The sequence below is a fragment of the Papaver somniferum genome, unplaced genomic scaffold (assembly GCF_003573695.1).
Source record: "Papaver somniferum cultivar HN1 unplaced genomic scaffold, ASM357369v1 unplaced-scaffold_11, whole genome shotgun sequence".
NCBI classification, from domain to species: domain Eukaryota; kingdom Viridiplantae; phylum Streptophyta; class Magnoliopsida; order Ranunculales; family Papaveraceae; genus Papaver; species Papaver somniferum.
This window is the reverse complement of record NW_020619936.1, coordinates 1,571,565-1,589,710: the sequence shown is the minus strand read 5'-3', so window position 1 is coordinate 1,589,710 and position 18,146 is coordinate 1,571,565. Positions and strand designations below refer to the sequence as shown.

Here is an 18,146-nt window from a genome sequence, read left to right as displayed (position 1 = left end):
TTAGGTCATGGAAGAACATAGATGAACCCGTACTGATCAAAAAAAAAAAAAAGAAGAATCCTAAATAACTCAACCGTGGAATGGATCTCGTTTGGAAGGTTTGGAGATCGAACCATACCGTGATGAACTCAAGGTTTGTGATTTAATTATAGGATTGGTTGGAGTAGTTTTTAAGGGCAATTCCTATGGCAATCAACAAACTTATTGTTAGAATATACCGCTGACATATCGGCAATTGGAAGTTTAATGCGCTTCTCTTTCTCGGAAAGAATATATCGTTGATATATTTGGGGGTACAGAAATGCAGATGTTTTTGATGGGTAGGTAGATTAGCTAAGGGGGTATCGTTAGTGTTTGTAGGGGTATATAAAGAAGTACCCTTAATTTAACAGACTTTGGGAGTCTCCAATTTTCCTAACCGTAACTACCATATAGTCCCAACCATAAAAAATCCCAGGTGAAAATATAGTTGGAGTTTATATTTTTCCAACCGTATCCTGTAACTATCATATACTGTTGGAAGTTCATATTTTCCCAACCTTATGTAATTTTGAAATTATTTCAAAATCTCGAATTTGATCAAACCTACCCTATTTATGCAATCAATAGCAACAAAAAAAAGTGGCTTTTCGATTCTTACGTAAATGAAGTAATTACTTGCGTAGAATCGATGATTAATCGTCGTTGAAGAACAAAAAACAAAAGAAAAAAAGAATAAGAAGAAGAAGATACGATGGAGAAAAAGAAGAGAAGTAGAGGCAATATTGATTAGGTTTAAGTTTAGTTTTTAACTTTTAATTGGATTTAGGTTAATTATTTAAGGGTAATAAAGTAGTAATAAATGTAACAGACAATACTTTTGTATTTTGGTTATGGGTGAAATATTCCCTTATCCACATGTGGGACGCTTGAATCTATAGGAGTCCTCAAAATCAAAATCTTGGAGCCCCTAAAATAGGCTTCTTATTTTTAGTTCATACACAAATTTTGGGCTACATTATGAAAATTTTTGTTCACTCTACCAATTTTGAGATACTAGATTAGTTTCACGTTAAGGTGAGATCAGTAGATTTCATTCACTACGCAAACGTGGAGCTCAGTTAAGTTCTTCAATTGGTAATGTATTTTGGTAGTGTATGATCATTCGTATTTGTTATCCTAACTTCTTCAACTTGTGATAATTCTACTTCTTCTTCATCTTCTTCTCCAAGACATACAAAGATATAGTGCAAGATATAGATGATCGTCTTGCTACTTTTGCGAAAAGTATTGACCCCCCAAAAAATTCAAGTTTTTTCTCATATGCATCCGAAGTAAGTTTTCCACAATTTATTCCTTAAATGTATGATCACATATCCCATTTTTATATTTTTGATTAGGAGGGTGTTTGGATACCAAAAATGCTTCAAAAGTAACCCAGAAATCAGAAGCAAATACGAAAAAAAAAATTATTTTATAAAAGATTAAACAAAACAGAAAATTGTAAAAAAATCTTCAAGAAAAGAGAAAAGAAAAACCTCAACCAAACTTCTGGCTTTTCTACTTCCATAAGTAAAAAAGCAACTTCTAAAAAGAGTATGTTAACACGCCTCCGAGAGATCTCAATTTTAACAAGATGATTTGTATTATGTCTGGTAATATATGTAGTCAATGTTATATCTTAACTGCGACTACCACTTTTGTTTTGTAGGGGAAGGGATTAGAGTTTTCCACACAAGACTTGTGCATATCACATGTAAAGACCCTCAAGCTCGTCAACGCTATTAGACTAGTCAAGTGACGTCTTAGTCGATAATTGCTCGGTTAGCATAACATAAACATTAATTAATAGAAATTAATCTAACAACGAACAATACACGAAACTAGTATCGTTAGATAGTACTTGAGAAGTTATGCGGAATGGACTACTCGAACGTATCATTCGGATATCGGACGAAGATGATATCATCAACCTTGTTTGAAGGGAAAATTAGTCTTTTCGCAGTTAGCCGGGTGGATACCCTTATCTAGCTGAACGTGTCATTCGTTGGTATTATCTAACCAAGTCGAACAGATAAACTCGACCTTCTTTCCTTCTTTCTTTCTTATTCTCCATTCTTCTTCTCTTCTCTTTTCTTCTTCTGTTTTCTCGCACTTGGCGATTCTGAGATTCGATTGAGGGAATTTGTTGATTTAGCAGTTTAAATTGATGAAGGCGAAAATAAAGTGATTGTAAATCGACATGGAAGACGAATAGGGATCGAAGAAATAAATCAGATGAAATTCAGTGAGAGTTTTGTAATTGATTTTGGAGTTCGAAGAGAATTGATGGGTTTTAGAGTAGCAAATTTATGAAGAACAAAAGGGTATTCGATTGATTGATGTTGTGAAGTTGTTTAAGAAAGAATTTGAAGAATCAGAGAGTTAGGGTTTTATGTGTTCTTGCCCAAATTGAATTAGGGTTTCGTAGAATTGTTTAGAGAAGATGTAGAAGTTGAAATTAAGAGTTTGGGGAATTAATTACAGATGTGTTTAATGGAGTAGAGGATTTAATTGCTTTTTTGTGTTCGAATCAAGGTGTTCTGGTTTGAGAATTATCTTAGGTTTTCGGTGGATTTGACTCAACGTATTAGCAATTCAAGAGGATATTGATTCTTGGGTAAGACTTCAATTTCGTTTAAGTTTGATATTTTAGTTCAAATTGTTCAGATAATTGAATTTCTATGTTTGTGATTGAAACTGAAGTTAAGTTGAGTAAAGCATGGAGCTATGGTTGTTTGTAAGGTTTGTATTAAAGTCACAGGGAGGAAGGGAGTTGGTGCTATTACTATATTTTGAATGAGTTTAGTTTAAATGAACCTAATTCTAGGGTTGATAGTAGTTGTCATTGAATAAAGTTGGGAATGTGTTCAAGTGGATATGAGTACTGGGAGATAGAGATGTTAGTGATACAGATGTGGAGATAATGGTACTAAGAATAGTTGCAATGACATTGCAAAGAAGGATTGAGTTTTGAGTTTAAGGTGTAGTGGTGTTGCTAGTGATGTAATGCAGATGTAGACGCACTGCAGGTGGAGATGTCATGACCAGGTTGAGGTGACTGAAATAAGTTGAGATGGATAAGTTGTTGTGGCTGAAGTGTTATGGAGTAATGGTGGTGTTGTTGAGTGTAGGTTGTTGTTACATGAAATGATTGTAAAGAAGATAGGTGGGTTGCTGAATAAAGGTTGTTTTGAATATGAGATTGTGAAGGATTGGGTTTGAAGTCAGTTATCAAGAAGCATAAATGTTCAATTGTGCTGGCAGTAGTGGTGTAATTGAATGTGCAGGGTTGTTTGAGATAATTTCTAGATGAATGTTATGTTATTAGAAAGGAAACATCAATGGGAAAAGTACAATTGATGGTTTGTGGTCTTAGTTGGAGTTGTAATTGCAGAGCTGAAGGGGAAGTTGTTATGGTTAGGTATTTGTTCTGTTTCAGGAAGTTTAGAGAGGTGGTGGTGTTATCTGTAGAGTTTTAATTGTGATTGAGTTAGGGATGACAGTACATGGAGGAGGCCTGAGATGCATTTGAATGGGTAATGAGATCACAGTGCAATGAAAGAATAAGCTAAACATGTGAAGTGAGTAAAAAGTTGAGTTGAATCTCTTTAGTAGAAGCTTAAAGCTGCAATTACAGGTAAACGTAATTGTGATTAAGAATGCACTTGTGAAGTTATTTGTATTCAATGTACTGTTATATTGAATTGATGTTGAAATGTTAAAATGGTAGATGAAGGTGTAAGAACTAGAGTTAAAGTGATATGTAACTCGATGAGCTTAGTTTAGTTTTAATTCTATTGTTGCACCATGTTGTGCATTAGCGCTCTTTGGCCTGAGCAATGGCTCTGGCCTGTGCAAGAGTTGTGGCCTTGTGCCACTCAGCCTAGTCAGGATCTGACTCTAGCTGACTTAGTCCATCTGACTGAGTCGAATCGAGGTGAATCGGGTTTGACCCACTGAGTCACTAGTATTGACTCGTTGACCAATGACCCTGGGCTTTGACCTGACCTTGACTCTGTTCACTAATATTTACTGTTAGTTGACCCTTGACCGTCACTTTGACCGTTAGTGACTTAGTTGACTGGGACTTAGATTAAAGGGGTCAGTCTAGTATACTTGGGCTTAGATCTAGTATTTATTTTTTGAATATTTGGACCCTTATGGTCCGATTAGCCTTTGGTTTCTTTTACAAAGTTGTAGATGATCATAAGACTTAGTTACGGACTATAAAATCAGCCCAATTGGATTAATAAACTCTTAGTTATGTTAAAGGTAGATAATGAGATACCATAATGAGCTTAGAACCATTGGTAGTTCACCTAGCTTAAAAACCGGAACTTGTATGAGTTATGTTATGAGCCTTGTGTGAGCCTTTTGGCTAAACTCTTAGAGTGCTTGTATGATTAACAACGACCGATTCGAAGGATGAACCAGTGGATCGTGGATCTCAAGGTAGGCGTGGCTTGTCATCAAAAGACGTGGGAATACATTTGACTCTTTTGTAATCATTGTTATTTCTTTTACGGAAGTCTTTGTTTAATAAACTCATGCATTGTCTAGTTGTGCATTTCATGCTTTGTTTAAATTGCATTATGATTATTCTGTTAGTTCTGTTAATCTTTCCATGGTGTGGAAAGAAATTGTAATGTTTTGTTGTCGTCGTGAATTATTATGGGAAATAAGAATTTCCACCTGTGGTATATAGGATACGCTCCTTCACATTTATACCTAGAGCTTTTATGATATATTGGTCGGCAGTTTGTGAGTTCGGAATTGTCGACATCCATATTTACGATTAGGTGTGGATCAGCGAGTTCGGGATTGCACAACCATATTAGTACATTGTTTGAAGAAGGAGTTTGTCCATATACATGTTTGTTATTTGAGTGACTTGATCACTTTCTAATGCTTGGGAAAAATATTATTGTTTTCCCTTGCCTATGATTACTTAGAAGTTAAATGTTAATTATTCCCACATTCAGTTTCAGAGATAGATCAGAGATGCGCAGTGAAAGCTCCGAGAAGTTGACTTCTTTAGTTGATTATGATCTGATATGTTTATTATGTTGTATATTTTATGTGTAAACCAAATGACTATTGTATATGTACCATTTGAGAGAAGATCTTGTATATATATTTCTGAGCGGGGTTAGTTTTATAGCAGATTCCTTAATCAGATGCTTAAGTATTTGATTCAGATTCTTAGTGCCTCTTTATTTTAGTTAATCTCTTGGATTAGTCAGTTGTTATCTTAGGGGGCGCTACAAAGTTGGTACCAGAGCTCACTATTAGATCTTATATGGGAAACAATAGAAATAGCCAGTGCCAGTTAGTGAACTAGACTAGTTTAGAACTGGGTTGGGGTTTGTGAGATAAATCTTAATCACTAAAAGCTATCAATAATTAAAATAATTATTCGATTGATTTATTTGTTTGTTTGGTTGTTTGTTTATGTAATGAAGTAAAAATTGTAGGATAGACCAATAACTTTAGTTAATAAGGATCAGAGAATAATTAATCTAAAAGGCATGAACATGTAGACAATTCAATACAAAAAAATAGTGAGATTAATATTATTGATAAATTTTGAAAGTCACATAGAAATTTATTGAGAACGTTGACTTATACGTAGGGTCAACAATTTATAATCACATAAATATTAATAATATTGGTGGGACTTAATAATATTCGTAAGAGTAGTTAGAATAATACTTCGATCATCAGTGTTAATAATAAAAATTTTAATAGTAATTATAAATGATAGTAGAAATAATAATAATAATTTTGATAAAGTAATGTTCGCATTTCTCGATTAGTTACATACTGAACTTAAGTTAACTAAAATTTCAATAAGGATATCTAACGGATATAGAAAATTAATAGCGCTTATCTACAGTTAAACTTTGTAAATTAAACTAATGGCAAAGTAGAAATATATGTTTTACATTTAAACTAAATAGTTAATAAATATTATTTAGGCGTTAAGACTTAAGAAAGTGAAGATATAATATATAAGATAAAAAGACACTTGTTAGAAATCTTGTACCGAAATTATCTTTGGGCTAACAATTAATCCAGTAAATCTTTAAAATGAAACAAATAGACATGAAGTAATAATAATAGTATTCAGACACTTAGTGTACTATTATCGTTAAAAGAAAATAAATTGGTATATTAATAGGATCCTTCTTCGTAGATATGACGAACTTAAATTGTTAGAAATTAAATTAGTACTATATTGAGTATAACTTAAATTAAAATTCATTAACAAATATATAACGATAAAATAATGATTAGAAATACATAGCTATGGAAAATTATTAGTGCTTATCTACGGTTAAGTTCTGAAATTTAATTAATAACAAATTAGAATCATATATTTTGCGTTTAAACCAGATAGTTAATATGTGACTTATCAGATAGAATTAAGAACGTGAGGTCATATAATGCATAACATAAAGACTAAACGTGTTAACGATCTTATACTCAGATATATTTAGTTCAACAAATGATTCAGTAATCACTAAATTTTACACATGAAGTGAATACTTGGACGCTAAGTACAAAATTAGACTTAAAGGAAAATAAATTTGTCTATTAATAGGATACGTTATATCAATAGAAAAATGTGAATACTATTAGTATATATTATAATTTTATGAAGACTCAAATTAAGGTTTTATTAAATTACCAACGCCGATAATTAACAAGATATAGTATAAAGATTGGATATGAATAAATAAAATATGTTATAACAATTTTTACGTGGAAGAAGAATTATATTTACATGGTTAGGGCTTAATAAAATTAAACTAAGTAACATCACTAAAATTCTGACCATATTTTAGTTACGCTAGTAATCAAATGAGAAAATTGATAAAGCAATAATGAAAATGATAATACAACTAAGACAGTTAGTTTCGATAAGATAAGCAAATAATAATACTATATAATACATTTACTATAGAGGTTAGAGTTATTGTGAATATCATTTAGATAATAATTACTCCCTCCGTTCCATTTTAGATGATGTTTTAGGGTTATTTTTTTGTTCCACAATACTTGAAGGTTTTCATATTTTTCCACAAAACTTACAATAACACCCTAACATTTTGTCTTGGAATTATAAATTTATTTTTAAGTGCACTAATAGCAATTAATGTTTGAAGACTTTTCTTAAGGATATAGATGGAAAATTTTCCTATATCTCTCCATTTCTTAATCTGCGTGAAAACTACAAAAACATCATCTAAAGTGAAACGGAGGGAGTATTAGATAGTAATAACAAAATGTAATTTATACTAATAGTGCAACTTAAGGATTACTTAGCAATAATATAAAATTTAAGGAAATAAAGTTAGATCAAATCAAATATGTATATAATACAATTGAACTTGGCGTCATGATCAACTATAATTAAGTTTTCGGCCTAAGAAATAAGAAATAGATGTAATAACAATAATGAAATATTAATACCAAAGGACTACGAAAAATTGTTAGAGGTTATTTACTTATATCAAGTCACATAATGAAACAAAATAATAACAGTAACACTGGATAATGGTAATAACATTAAGTTGTTCTTAAATAATACATGATCTAAAACTTATAGATGGTAGTGTTACAACAAGGTTAAAAGTATCAGATATTATTGATTGACGTTAAATTGAAATTGGATTATTTATATTTGATAAAATATATAAACAAATAAAAATAAAATAAAATTTTGATGACTTCATTGCTTAAAATGATGTGAACTATATTTATATATTTTTACGAAGTAAATTTATCGGAATTAAACCAGTTACAATAGAATTTAGAGATTAATTAGTCATAATAAGTGGACACTTAAATAATCCAGCACTGGGGAATAGTGAGGTTGGTAATTCTGATGTGTTCGGGTGATACTTGTTACGTAGGTAGGCATTGTCAGGCGTCGTGAACCTAGACAGGGCAACTGCATTCTTGTATCACTAGGCATGGAAGGGAGACTTGCTTCCATTAGTGAACTGATAGATCCCAAAATTTACATAGAAACTTTATTATAGAATATTTTCCCTCGTAATTAGAACCATTATGTTATTGAAATAGAAATTAGTCAATTGAACCTAGAGCCACAAATTTTAGTGGTAGAAATCCATATAGGTTTGTGTGCGTTTTATGTTGTTTGCGCTTAGACAAGATATGGGATTAATCTATAAGGTGGGGAGTTTTTTGAAGACCAGAAGGATGGTTTGATTTTCGAGGACGAAAATGTATAAGGTGGGGAGAATGTAAAGACCCTCAAGATCGTCAACGCTATTAGACTAGTCAAGTGACGTCTTAGCCGATAATTGCTCGATTAGCTTAACATGAACATTAATTAATAGAAATTAATCTAACAACGAACTAGATATGAAACTAGTATCGTTAGATAGTACTCGAGAAGTTATGCGGAATGGACTACTCCAACGTATCATTCGGATATCGGACGAAGATGATATCATCAACCTTGTTTGAAGGGAAAATTAGTCTTTTCGCAGTTAGCCGGGTGGCTACGGTTATCTAGATGAACATGTCATTCGTTGGTATTATCTAACCAAGTCGAACAGATAAACTCGACCTTCTTTCCTTCTTACTGTCTTATTCTCCATTCTTCTTCTCTTCTCTTTTCTTTTCTTCTTCTGTTTTCTCGCTCTTGGCGATTCTGAAATTCGATTGAGAGAGTTTGTTGATTTAGCAGTTTAAATTGATGAAGGCGAAGATAGAGTGATTGTAAATCGAGATGGAAGCCGTATAGGGATCGAAGAAATAAATCAGATGAAATTCAGTTAGAGTTTTGTAATTAGTTTTGGAGTTCGAAGAGAATTGATGGGTTTTAGAGTAGCAGATTGATGAAGAGAAAAAGGGTATTCGATTGATTGATGTTGTACAGTTGTTTAAGAAATAATTTGAAGAATCAGAGAGTTAGGGTTTTATGTGTTCTTCCCAAAATTGAATTAGGGTTTCGTAGAATTGTTTAGAGAAGATGTAGAAGTTGAAATTAAGAGTTTGGGGAATTAATTACATATGGGTTTAATGGAGTAGAGGATTTAATTAAGTTTGATATTTTAGTTCAAATTGTTCAGATTATTGAATTTCTATGTTTGTGATTGAAACTGAAGTTAAGTTGAGTAAAGCATGGAGCTGTAGTTTTTTTGTAAGGTTTGTATTAAAGTCACAGGGAGGAAGGGAGTTGGTGATATATGTATATTCCATATAAAATTATAAAAAAGATGGAATCGATGCAACGAAATTATTGGTGGAACAAGTAATCAAACAAGGGTGGTTACTTCATTGGTTGGAAGGAGTTAAATGTTCCGAAAAGATTTGGAGGTTTGGGTTTTAAGAATCTTAGAGTTTTTAATGAAGACTTATTATCCAAATTTGCTTGCGTATGCTGAATGAAAAGGATGCTAAGTGGGTGCAACTTTTACAGGACATATATTTCCCTAATGTTGATCCTCTATATGGTACAGTGAGGCAGCGGGGTACTTGGATATGGAATGGAATACAGAGGGGATTATATTGGATTCGCAGATATCATATTTGGGAGATTGGTGATGGAAAGAAGATCAACATATAAGGTCAACGGTTTGGTGCAGTTTCAAAACAGGATTATCATCTTCAAATTCTAAATGTGCAAAATAATGACAATACTGTTGTTGATTACATAGACCATGCTTCCAGAAGATGGAGATTGGAGAAGATGCAACACAAATGTTCTAACACTCAACTGCAGGATATTCAGAATATCAGAATACCTTCTCAACCAACGATAGATAAAATTCGTTGGTCTTTAACGAAAAATGGACAGTTTACAATAAATTCGATATACAAGGCTATTTTGGTGCAACGGAATCAGCTCATGGTTTCAAATTTTCATCAAAAGATGTGGTTGCTAATTTGACATTTAGAAGTTCCTTACAAATGTCAAATGTTTATGTGGAAATTGATAAAAGATATTCTTCCTGTGGCATTAAAACTCCAAAGAAGGGGAATATCAGAGAATTCTAAATGTCCTCAGTGTCAGAATAGTATGGAGACTATATCTCATCTTTTCCTCCAATGCCCTATTGCTGCAGCTGTTTGGTCTTGGGTGTCAACTGATGTTCTTCAGGAAGCTATGGTTTACAGAGATATTACACAATGGATTCACTCTTGGATAGATAAATCTTCTTTAGTATCAATAAGTAGCAGACATCATCTTATGAATCTAGCAGTATTCACCACGTGGTTCATTTGGAAAAGTAGATGCCTAAAGCTGTTTGAAGGAAAAACTCAATCCCCCCAGTCTATTGTCCACCAGATAATCAAGTTTTGCAGTTTACATAACATTTGCATTCATAATAGAACTAATAATATTAGTCATCATAATAATCATATGAACACTACTATCACTCGTTGGCAGCCACCTCCTACTGATTGGATAAAAATTAATTTTGATGTTTCTTATACTGTAGACTCTAACTATGCTGGGTTTTTTATTGTTTTGCGAAATCATGTAGGAGAACTCTTGGACGCCGTGGCCAGCACAGGATATGTGAGAGACATCGACCAAGCAGAAGCTATGGCATTACTAATGGTATTGAAATGGATTCAAAGTAAGGGCATAAGTAGAGTGCAAGTGGAAGGTGACAACAAAGCAGTGATAGAAGCAGTTCAAAGGAATCAGGTGAATCATATAAGATGGGAGGATCAACATCTGATTTCAGAGAGTATTGGTCTGTATAATAATCTTCAAGTTCAAGTAAGGTATGTAAATAGAGTGTGTAATGGAGATGCTGATGTTGTAGACAAGTATGCTCGCAAGAATAAATGTTCATATCAGTGGGAGGTAATATCTCAGGCAGTTATTACTCCGTTACTATCGAAGGATGTTATTAATATGCAGAGATAGGCTTCTACCGTTGTCTAGAGTGTGTTTTGAATTAGCAGAAAATCTGGCTTGGTCTTTGTTGTTTGCTTAATGTTTAAATATGGAAAGGTTGTTTTGCTGATTTTGTTGTAGTGTTGGTCTGGTGTACTGATCATTATGGTCATATGGCACATTTCGACCAGATTTATGACCTTGACCTTCCGATGCTCTTAGTGACCGAATCTAGAAGTGACGCAACAAAAATAGGGAAGTATTTTTGAACCTTATAAAATAGTGACTAACTTTAATTAAATCGAGGATTGATATTAAACCCTACTTTAATGGGGTTCTATCAAGAATTGGTTTAGATTCATTACCGTGAATGATCCGATTTTTAATTGGAATGTTGTTTTTCGGGTATGAGAAGATAGTCAGATTTGAGTCGACGGGTAGGACTTGAGTGGTGGGTTAAGTGTTGTAACAATTTTTTTCTCTTTTTAATAAAATCTTACCCCTTATGTTTCATAAAAAGGAAAAAAAATACATTTTATATATGCTAGAGTTGTGTGATGAACCAATCGAAGGTGACATTATCTTATTAGTTGACCTTTCTTTCATATCAAGTAGCTTGATGGTTCTTAGGATTCCTCTCGTAGGAGAGGTTAGGTGTAGTTCTAGTGATCATTGTTTTAATATATCAAAGAAAAAGAAAAAAAAACAAACAAATTTTGATATTTTTTACTAACTTGTATCTCGAAAAAGGGTGCCTTCCTTGCATCACTTTAATTTTAGTCCAAATAAGAAATTGAGTACCTCTTTTACAGAAACAAAGATCGGATAATTAAAAAGGAAAGGAAAATGATAGATGCATCGAATTTTCAAAATAGTGGTGGGCACCGTGTGAGAGGGGGTGGGCCCCTGCCTGCCCATCACCCTCCTGATGCTCAGAACGCTGCACTAGGGACCGTCAGATTCCTCTCAGTGCACACCGTATCGGTGTGTAGCAAAGCCGAAAAAGAAAACACGATAAAAGTGCTAATGTGATGGGCTTGACCAAGGAGTACCCCTTAACCAAACACCGAAAACCCGCCCAAAGTATTTCTCCGTATAGAATTAGGAATTTTCTCTTTGAATTCTGCTTAGTATGAAATGTCAAGATTCATACAGTCTTTCAACAGAAGAGAAGCAGAACAGAATTGCTTATCTCTTCTCCAACTCTGCAACACATTCTCCAAACTCAAACAAATCCATTCACATCTTCTCAAATCAGGTCTTCATAACAACCCACTAGTCCTGACAAAGTTCTCTACAACTTGTTCAGAACTTAATAACATTGATTACGCAGCTTCATTTGTGTTCTCCAAAGAAGCAGAAACTCATTTGTATGACACATTCCTTTTCAATGCAATCATCAGAGCTTATGCTCAGACTAATCATACTAAACAGAATGCAATATTTGCTTATAATCGTATGCTTCGTTACTCGATAAAGCCGAATAAGTTTACGTATCCGTTTCTTTTGAAGGCGTCTGCAGGGCTGTTGGGTTTGAATTTGGGTAAGCAGATTCATGGGGCTGTTGTGAAGTATGGGTTTGATACTGATCTTTATGTGCAGAACACTACTGTTCATATGTATTGTTGTTGTGCTGGTGGGATTGAGTTTGCACGTAATATGTTTGATGAAATGCCAAAGTCAAGTGCTGTTTCATGGAGTGCGATGATTGGTGGGTATGTTCGTTTTGGTAGGTCGACTGAAGCGGTGGAGCTGTTTAGGAAAATGCAGTTTGATGGTGTTCGGCCTGATGAGATTACGATGGTTTCGGTACTTTCAGCTTGTGCAGATTTGGGTGCGCTTGAGTTGGGGAAATGGGTTCAGCGTTACATTGATAAGGAAGGTATTCCAAGGTCGGAGGAACTTTGTAATGCGCTGATTGATATGTTTGCTAAGTGTGGTGATATTGATGAAGCTATTGAAGTTTTCTGGAATATGAACGAGAAGACAATTGTCTCTTGGACTTCGGTTATCGTGGGTCTAGCAATGCACGGTCGAGGAAAGGAAGCGGTTGATTTCTTTGATGAGATGAGGGGAGTTGGGATGAAACCAGATGGAGTTGCTTTCATTGGGATGCTTACAGCATGTAGTCATGCTGGGTTGGTTGAACAAGGTTGCAGTTATTTTGATTCGATGGTCAATGAGTTCTCAATTGTTCCGAAGATAGAGCATTATGGGTGTATGGTTGATATGTTTAGTCGTGCTGGGCATCTTAGTAAGGCGCTGGAGTTTGTTCAAGAGATGCCCATTGAGCCAAATCCAGTAATTTGGCGATCATTGATTTATGGATGCAGGTCACATGGTGAGCTAGAGCTTAGTGAGAGCATCAGCAAAAGGCTTATTGGAGATGAGCCAATGCATGGGTCGAACTACGTTCTGCTGTCAAATGTTTATGCAAAGATGTTCAAATATGAGAAGAAAACTAAAATTCGGAAAGTGATGGAGAAGAAAGGAATTAAGAAGGTCCCTGGCTGCACCATGATTGAGCTTAATAATGAGATTTACGAGTTTGTTGCAGGAGATAAATCACATGATCAGTATGAAGATATTTATAAGATGGTGGATGAAATGGGTAGAGCAATCAAAAAGGCTGGGTTTGTGGCTACAACGTCGGATGTATTACTTGATATTGATGAAGAAGATAAGGAAGATACATTAAATAGGCATAGTGAAAAGCTAGCTATTGCTTTCTCTCTTTTGAATTCACCACCAAGGACAATGATCCGTATTGTCAAGAACTTGCGTGTTTGCACTGATTGTCACGGTGCCACGAAGTTCATTTCTAAGGTTTATGAACGAGAAATTGTGGTGAGGGATCGAAACCGGTTTCACCATTTCAGAGATGGTTTGTGTTCATGCAAAGATTTTTGGTGATTCTGCTATTTGGGTTTCAGTTGGAACTATTGTCCGTTCTCAATTGATGCTGCATTGGGTTTATTAGCAGCTGGATCAAAGACTTCAATTATAGTGAACTGGTAAAGTGAATTCCACACTTTAAATTGCTTAGTAGATTAATAAGATTTCAATGAAGATTAACAATGAAATCCAAATTGAAGATATTATTATACTGCATCTATTAATAACTATGAACAGTTGATACGAGAAATCAATAAACGGGGCAACCATCAACGATGACACCTTTGGCAGTCGGACATCTCGCTAAATCACAATGCTCACCTCTTGTACCCCACCAATCCAAGCTTCTATTTTCCATGCTTACCGAGAAGTACAACAAAACAGCCATGAAAGCAACTCCAGCATCCAGGGCAGCCGAAAGAACGTAATTGTACCTCTGCCACCATTGCTTCCTGTACCTGAACACGAAAAAGTTGAAAATCGTTCCGACCAGAATCCAAGAATTGTAGTTCACAGTTGTTGCAGGTGGCATTGAAGCTGTTGCTCCTAAAAGTACTGGAAGATTAATCAAGGGAATCCAATATTGCTTGGGGAAGGCTTTGTGGAGGAACCAAACCAAAATTGGCCCAACTGCACCACCAAGGAAGAACCAGTTGAGAGCTGGATAGTTCCCAAGTGGACCAAAAATGCGCCTCGGTCCAACCAGACCCCAAATGACAGACGCATCAAAGAAAACTCGGTCGCCCGGACATGTCCATGGACTATTTGGTGGTAGGAGATCATCTTGGCATATGTTTTCTATAGAAGTCAGCAGCCACCATGCAACTCCAATGTTGATTGTTCCAGCTATGATGGTTCCTATGAACTGATTCGGGTAATTTGAAAATAAAATTGTCAGATATGGAATTACATTGAGCTACTGCAGTGTACTTCAGAAAAGCATTCGGTACCTGAACCAGGAACATTGATCTTGGTGGGATTTTCATGTAATGACCCAGCTTGAAATCATTTAAGAAAGAAACGGCCTGAGCCATACTCATATACCCGTAGGTTTTAAAGCAGACGTTCGCAATTGGTTTTCCAGGTAAGATTATACCCATTACGTATTCTGTTATGATATTTAGTCCCGGTGTCTGCAAGATAAATTGCACAACAAGTTTAGCTGCTTATCCATATCATTCATGCTGCACACCCCAGAAAACAATGTAGGTAGTGGAAGTTACCTGGTTTGTCGTTGCAGTTATAATGCTGATGGGAAGAGTGAAAATGAATGCAAGTGCACAGGAGAAAATAAGACCCCACCATGGCATTTGCACCTGATCTTTCAGGACCGTGCATAGTAGAAGGGAAACGGCAACTGTGGCGGCAAGAAGGACGTGAAACCACCAGTTTGGTACTTCCGGGTACCTTTTCATCAACCTTGTGTGAATATCCATTTTACCTTTATACGACAATCGAAATCGCTCATAGATCTCCCTGCAGGTTCAATTAGTTGCATCAATGAATAACATGTGGTAAAAAAAACATTCATTCAAGATTCAGGGTTCAGTAAGAAAAAATAGAATTACCTTCCATAGAAGAAACCCACATGGGTAAGGGTGGAAGCAATGGTGGCGAAACCGAATCCGTAAGTGAGTGCAAAAAACATGCTCAAATTGATATGGCCTTGTTCTTGGTACTTGGGCATATCAATCTCGAACTTGTTGTTCACAATAGCCGATATGTTGTAAATCTCTCCCTTAGCAGTGAACAAGTGTGAGGAGAATATAGGGAATGTCTTGGCATTGTACAAATTGAAACCCCAATATGCACATGGAATTGCTATGTAGATGATCATCACATAACCCGCAAAAACGTTCATGATTGCAAAGAAAGGACATATGAGAGGACTAAACAAGAATGAAGCCACAGTAGACCAGTCAAGTGAAAACGCCCCAAGTCCTAAACCCCTCATGCCAGAACCAAGCTGTTGCGCAGTGACTGATTTTGAGAATGTCCAACACACCCATGAGATACTCGTCAGAGTCGTAAACAGGTAACCAGGAACCACATACCACACAAAGCTGCAAACTAGTGCAATCACAAAGAACTTTGCTCTTGATGTTCTTCCCTCATCTTTTTCATGTAGTGCCCTGCGAAAATACAAACCATAATTCAAACTCTCAAGCTTGAATTAAACTACTGCAACCAAGCTGCAAATTCTGTAATTTCTTCATTTGTACACTCAGAAAGGTTAACTGACACTCAGTCATATTCACTTGGAAAACTATCCCAATATTTCATTTTTTACAAATTTACTTGATTTCAGAGATCTGTTAGTAAACTCATAACAGTTTTGAATTCTGATGCAAAACCAATCATTCAGTCAGTGAAATGCAAAACCCATCATATTTTTTTTCTTCTGCCACATAACTTTGAAAACTGAGTCACCTTGAAGCAAGCAATACATGTAAGACAAGTATATCCAGAACTTGTGCAGTGTTTTCATATTCACATGTGAGAAAAGCAACAAAGAGGAGATTCACATGTGACCAGGCAGCAACCCAAGACTCCATATGATTCAAAATCAAAGAAGTATTCTATCACCAATTATACCATGGCAAGTATGCAACAAAATCTTGAAGGCAATACAGAGTAGTCAAATTTCAAATCCCAAAACAATTGTCTCCTCCTCCCCACATGTGTGGGAAAAACAATTATAAAGTATAAGAGCCCATAATCCATCATCATCCTCCATTAACCATGTGAGAGCAGCTGTCGTAATTGCTCCCTTCAAAACCAAATCCTTTATACAGACCATTGGCTAAGACTTTCATGAGTAGTCAGGACCAAATGGTCCACTAAAGAATAAGTTGAATATTGCCATTGAAGAGGTTAAGACAAGAGGAGTCTCAGTCTCAAGACTATGACAGTTTGGCATGTGAGGCTGGAGGTGAGGCCACATAAAAGTAATCTTGCCCTTGATTGGGGTTTTGTCTGCTTCATTATGCTAATAATCACTCTTACCACTAAGCAACTATGTGTGACCTACTTTGTGGTTAAAGATCTCTTTCTACGGTACACTATTGGTAATCCAAACATCTCTATCAAATCCAAGTTTTGTTAGACTTTAACCAGAAATGGCTTGCAGTTGCACTAGTCTATTTCTATTACTATCGTATTCTGAAATTTTTGCTCAATGACATGATATTTACAGGAAAACTGACTTACATGATATTTGATTTTTGGTGAAAATGACCAATATGACATTTAAACTATCATTTGAGGAACGAATACACAAACAAGATACAATTATTTAGGAAGAAGAAAACTACAATTAAGGTAAAGTTAGGTGTGAGTTAGAGAAGACTCTAAAATTTAACATTAACCATTAAAATGGATTGAAAACTAAATTAATACAGAAAATGATATTACTAGAAATTTGGAGTGAAAATGAAAACATACCGGAAAAGCGAGACCTGAACTAGAGTACTGGGCCACCACATGTGAGCAGGCTCCACCACATATTTCCTTAGTAGCCCTGCCCAACCATATCCTAGAACCTGCAACACCACCACCCACCACCGCCACAGCCGCATATTAGTATGTACCGACCAGAACATCAACAACCAATGAAAAAATCAGTCCAAATTCAAGAAAAAAAATACAAAAACCCAAAAAAAAATTAATTCAACTTTACTTTAATCAAACTAATTAGAGAAAACCCATGGCTCTGGAATCTCCAAATTTCAATAATAAGTTAAGAAATTACAGGTAAGCGCATGTTAGCTAACTCAGAAAAACAGAGACAGGAAAAAAGAGGAATCAAACAGATCAACCTGGGTAGTGATGATGAGCAACCAACCAGCAAGAAAAGAGATATTTCTGTGATAAAAAGCTTTGATGATATTAACAATGCTAACAGCATAAGCAGAACCACTCCCAAAAGCACTCCCAGCATTAGCAAATATCGAAATCAAAACATGCTCCTTCATGTTAAACGGACCAGGATTCAATGAGAAATCTCTATCCCCAAAACCTGGTATATGAAACTTAGTCTCTGGTAATATCCTAGCCAGGAAATGACCAATTGGTAGTGTAGCAACTTGAACTGTAATCTGTGTTATAACTAATGGTTCAGTTCTATAAGCAAAGAATTGATTCAGAAATGATAGTAAACCACATGAGAGGATTCCTAAGAACCACATTCTAAATGTCCATACTGGTAGTGTATGATCATCTATATTTGTTACTGTCATTCTAACTTCTTCGATGGGTGATAATTCATCTTCATCTACGCCTTCTTCCTTGTGTGGTTTTGGGTATGATTCTATATCTAATGTTCCCATTTTTCTCTTCTTCT

At 35.2% G+C, this 18,146-nt stretch overlaps 3 protein-coding genes across 3 annotated transcripts; 2 read left to right on the top strand and 1 right to left on the bottom strand.

Annotated features, from left to right (window-relative positions):
• The first annotated feature begins 9,976 nt into the window (after positions 1–9,976).
• Positions 9,977–10,939, top strand: LOC113328562. The gene has a single exon (XM_026575640.1). The coding sequence runs from the start codon at positions 9,977–9,979 to the stop codon at positions 10,937–10,939; it is 963 nt and encodes a 320-aa protein (XP_026431425.1).
• A 1,107-nt stretch (positions 10,940–12,046) lies between these two features.
• Positions 12,047–13,956, top strand: LOC113328566 (pentatricopeptide repeat-containing protein At4g21065-like). The gene has a single exon (XM_026575646.1). The coding sequence runs from the start codon at positions 12,047–12,049 to the stop codon at positions 13,820–13,822; it is 1,776 nt and encodes a 591-aa protein (XP_026431431.1). The 3' UTR covers positions 13,823–13,956.
• Positions 13,911–18,132, bottom strand: LOC113328565 (oligopeptide transporter 4-like). The gene is made up of 6 exons (XM_026575645.1): positions 17,623–18,132; positions 17,249–17,346; positions 15,373–15,936; positions 15,028–15,280; positions 14,755–14,937; positions 13,911–14,669 (listed from the first exon to the last, which is right to left on the bottom strand). The coding sequence occupies exons 1-6, from the start codon at positions 18,130–18,132 to the stop codon at positions 14,055–14,057; spliced, it is 2,223 nt and encodes a 740-aa protein (XP_026431430.1). The 3' UTR covers positions 13,911–14,054.
• Positions 18,133–18,146: the final 14 nt, after the last annotated feature.

Coding starts and splice junctions, on each gene's coding strand:
- LOC113328562 (XM_026575640.1), top strand. CDS start 9,977: ATGTTTATGTGGAAATTGATAAAAGATATTCTTCCTGTGGCATTAAAA.
- LOC113328566 (XM_026575646.1), top strand. CDS start 12,047: ATGTCAAGATTCATACAGTCTTTCAACAGAAGAGAAGCAGAACAGAAT.
- LOC113328565 (XM_026575645.1), bottom strand. CDS start 18,132: ATGGGAACATTAGATATAGAATCATACCCAAAACCACACAAGGAAGAA. Junction 15,281..15,372: donor GTGGGTTTCTTCTATGGAAG/GTAATTCTATTT, acceptor TTGAACCTGCAG/GGAGATCTATGAGCGATTTC. Junction 14,670..14,754: donor GATCAATGTTCCTGGTTCAG/GTACCGAATGCT, acceptor TACCCGAATCAG/TTCATAGGAACCATCATAGC.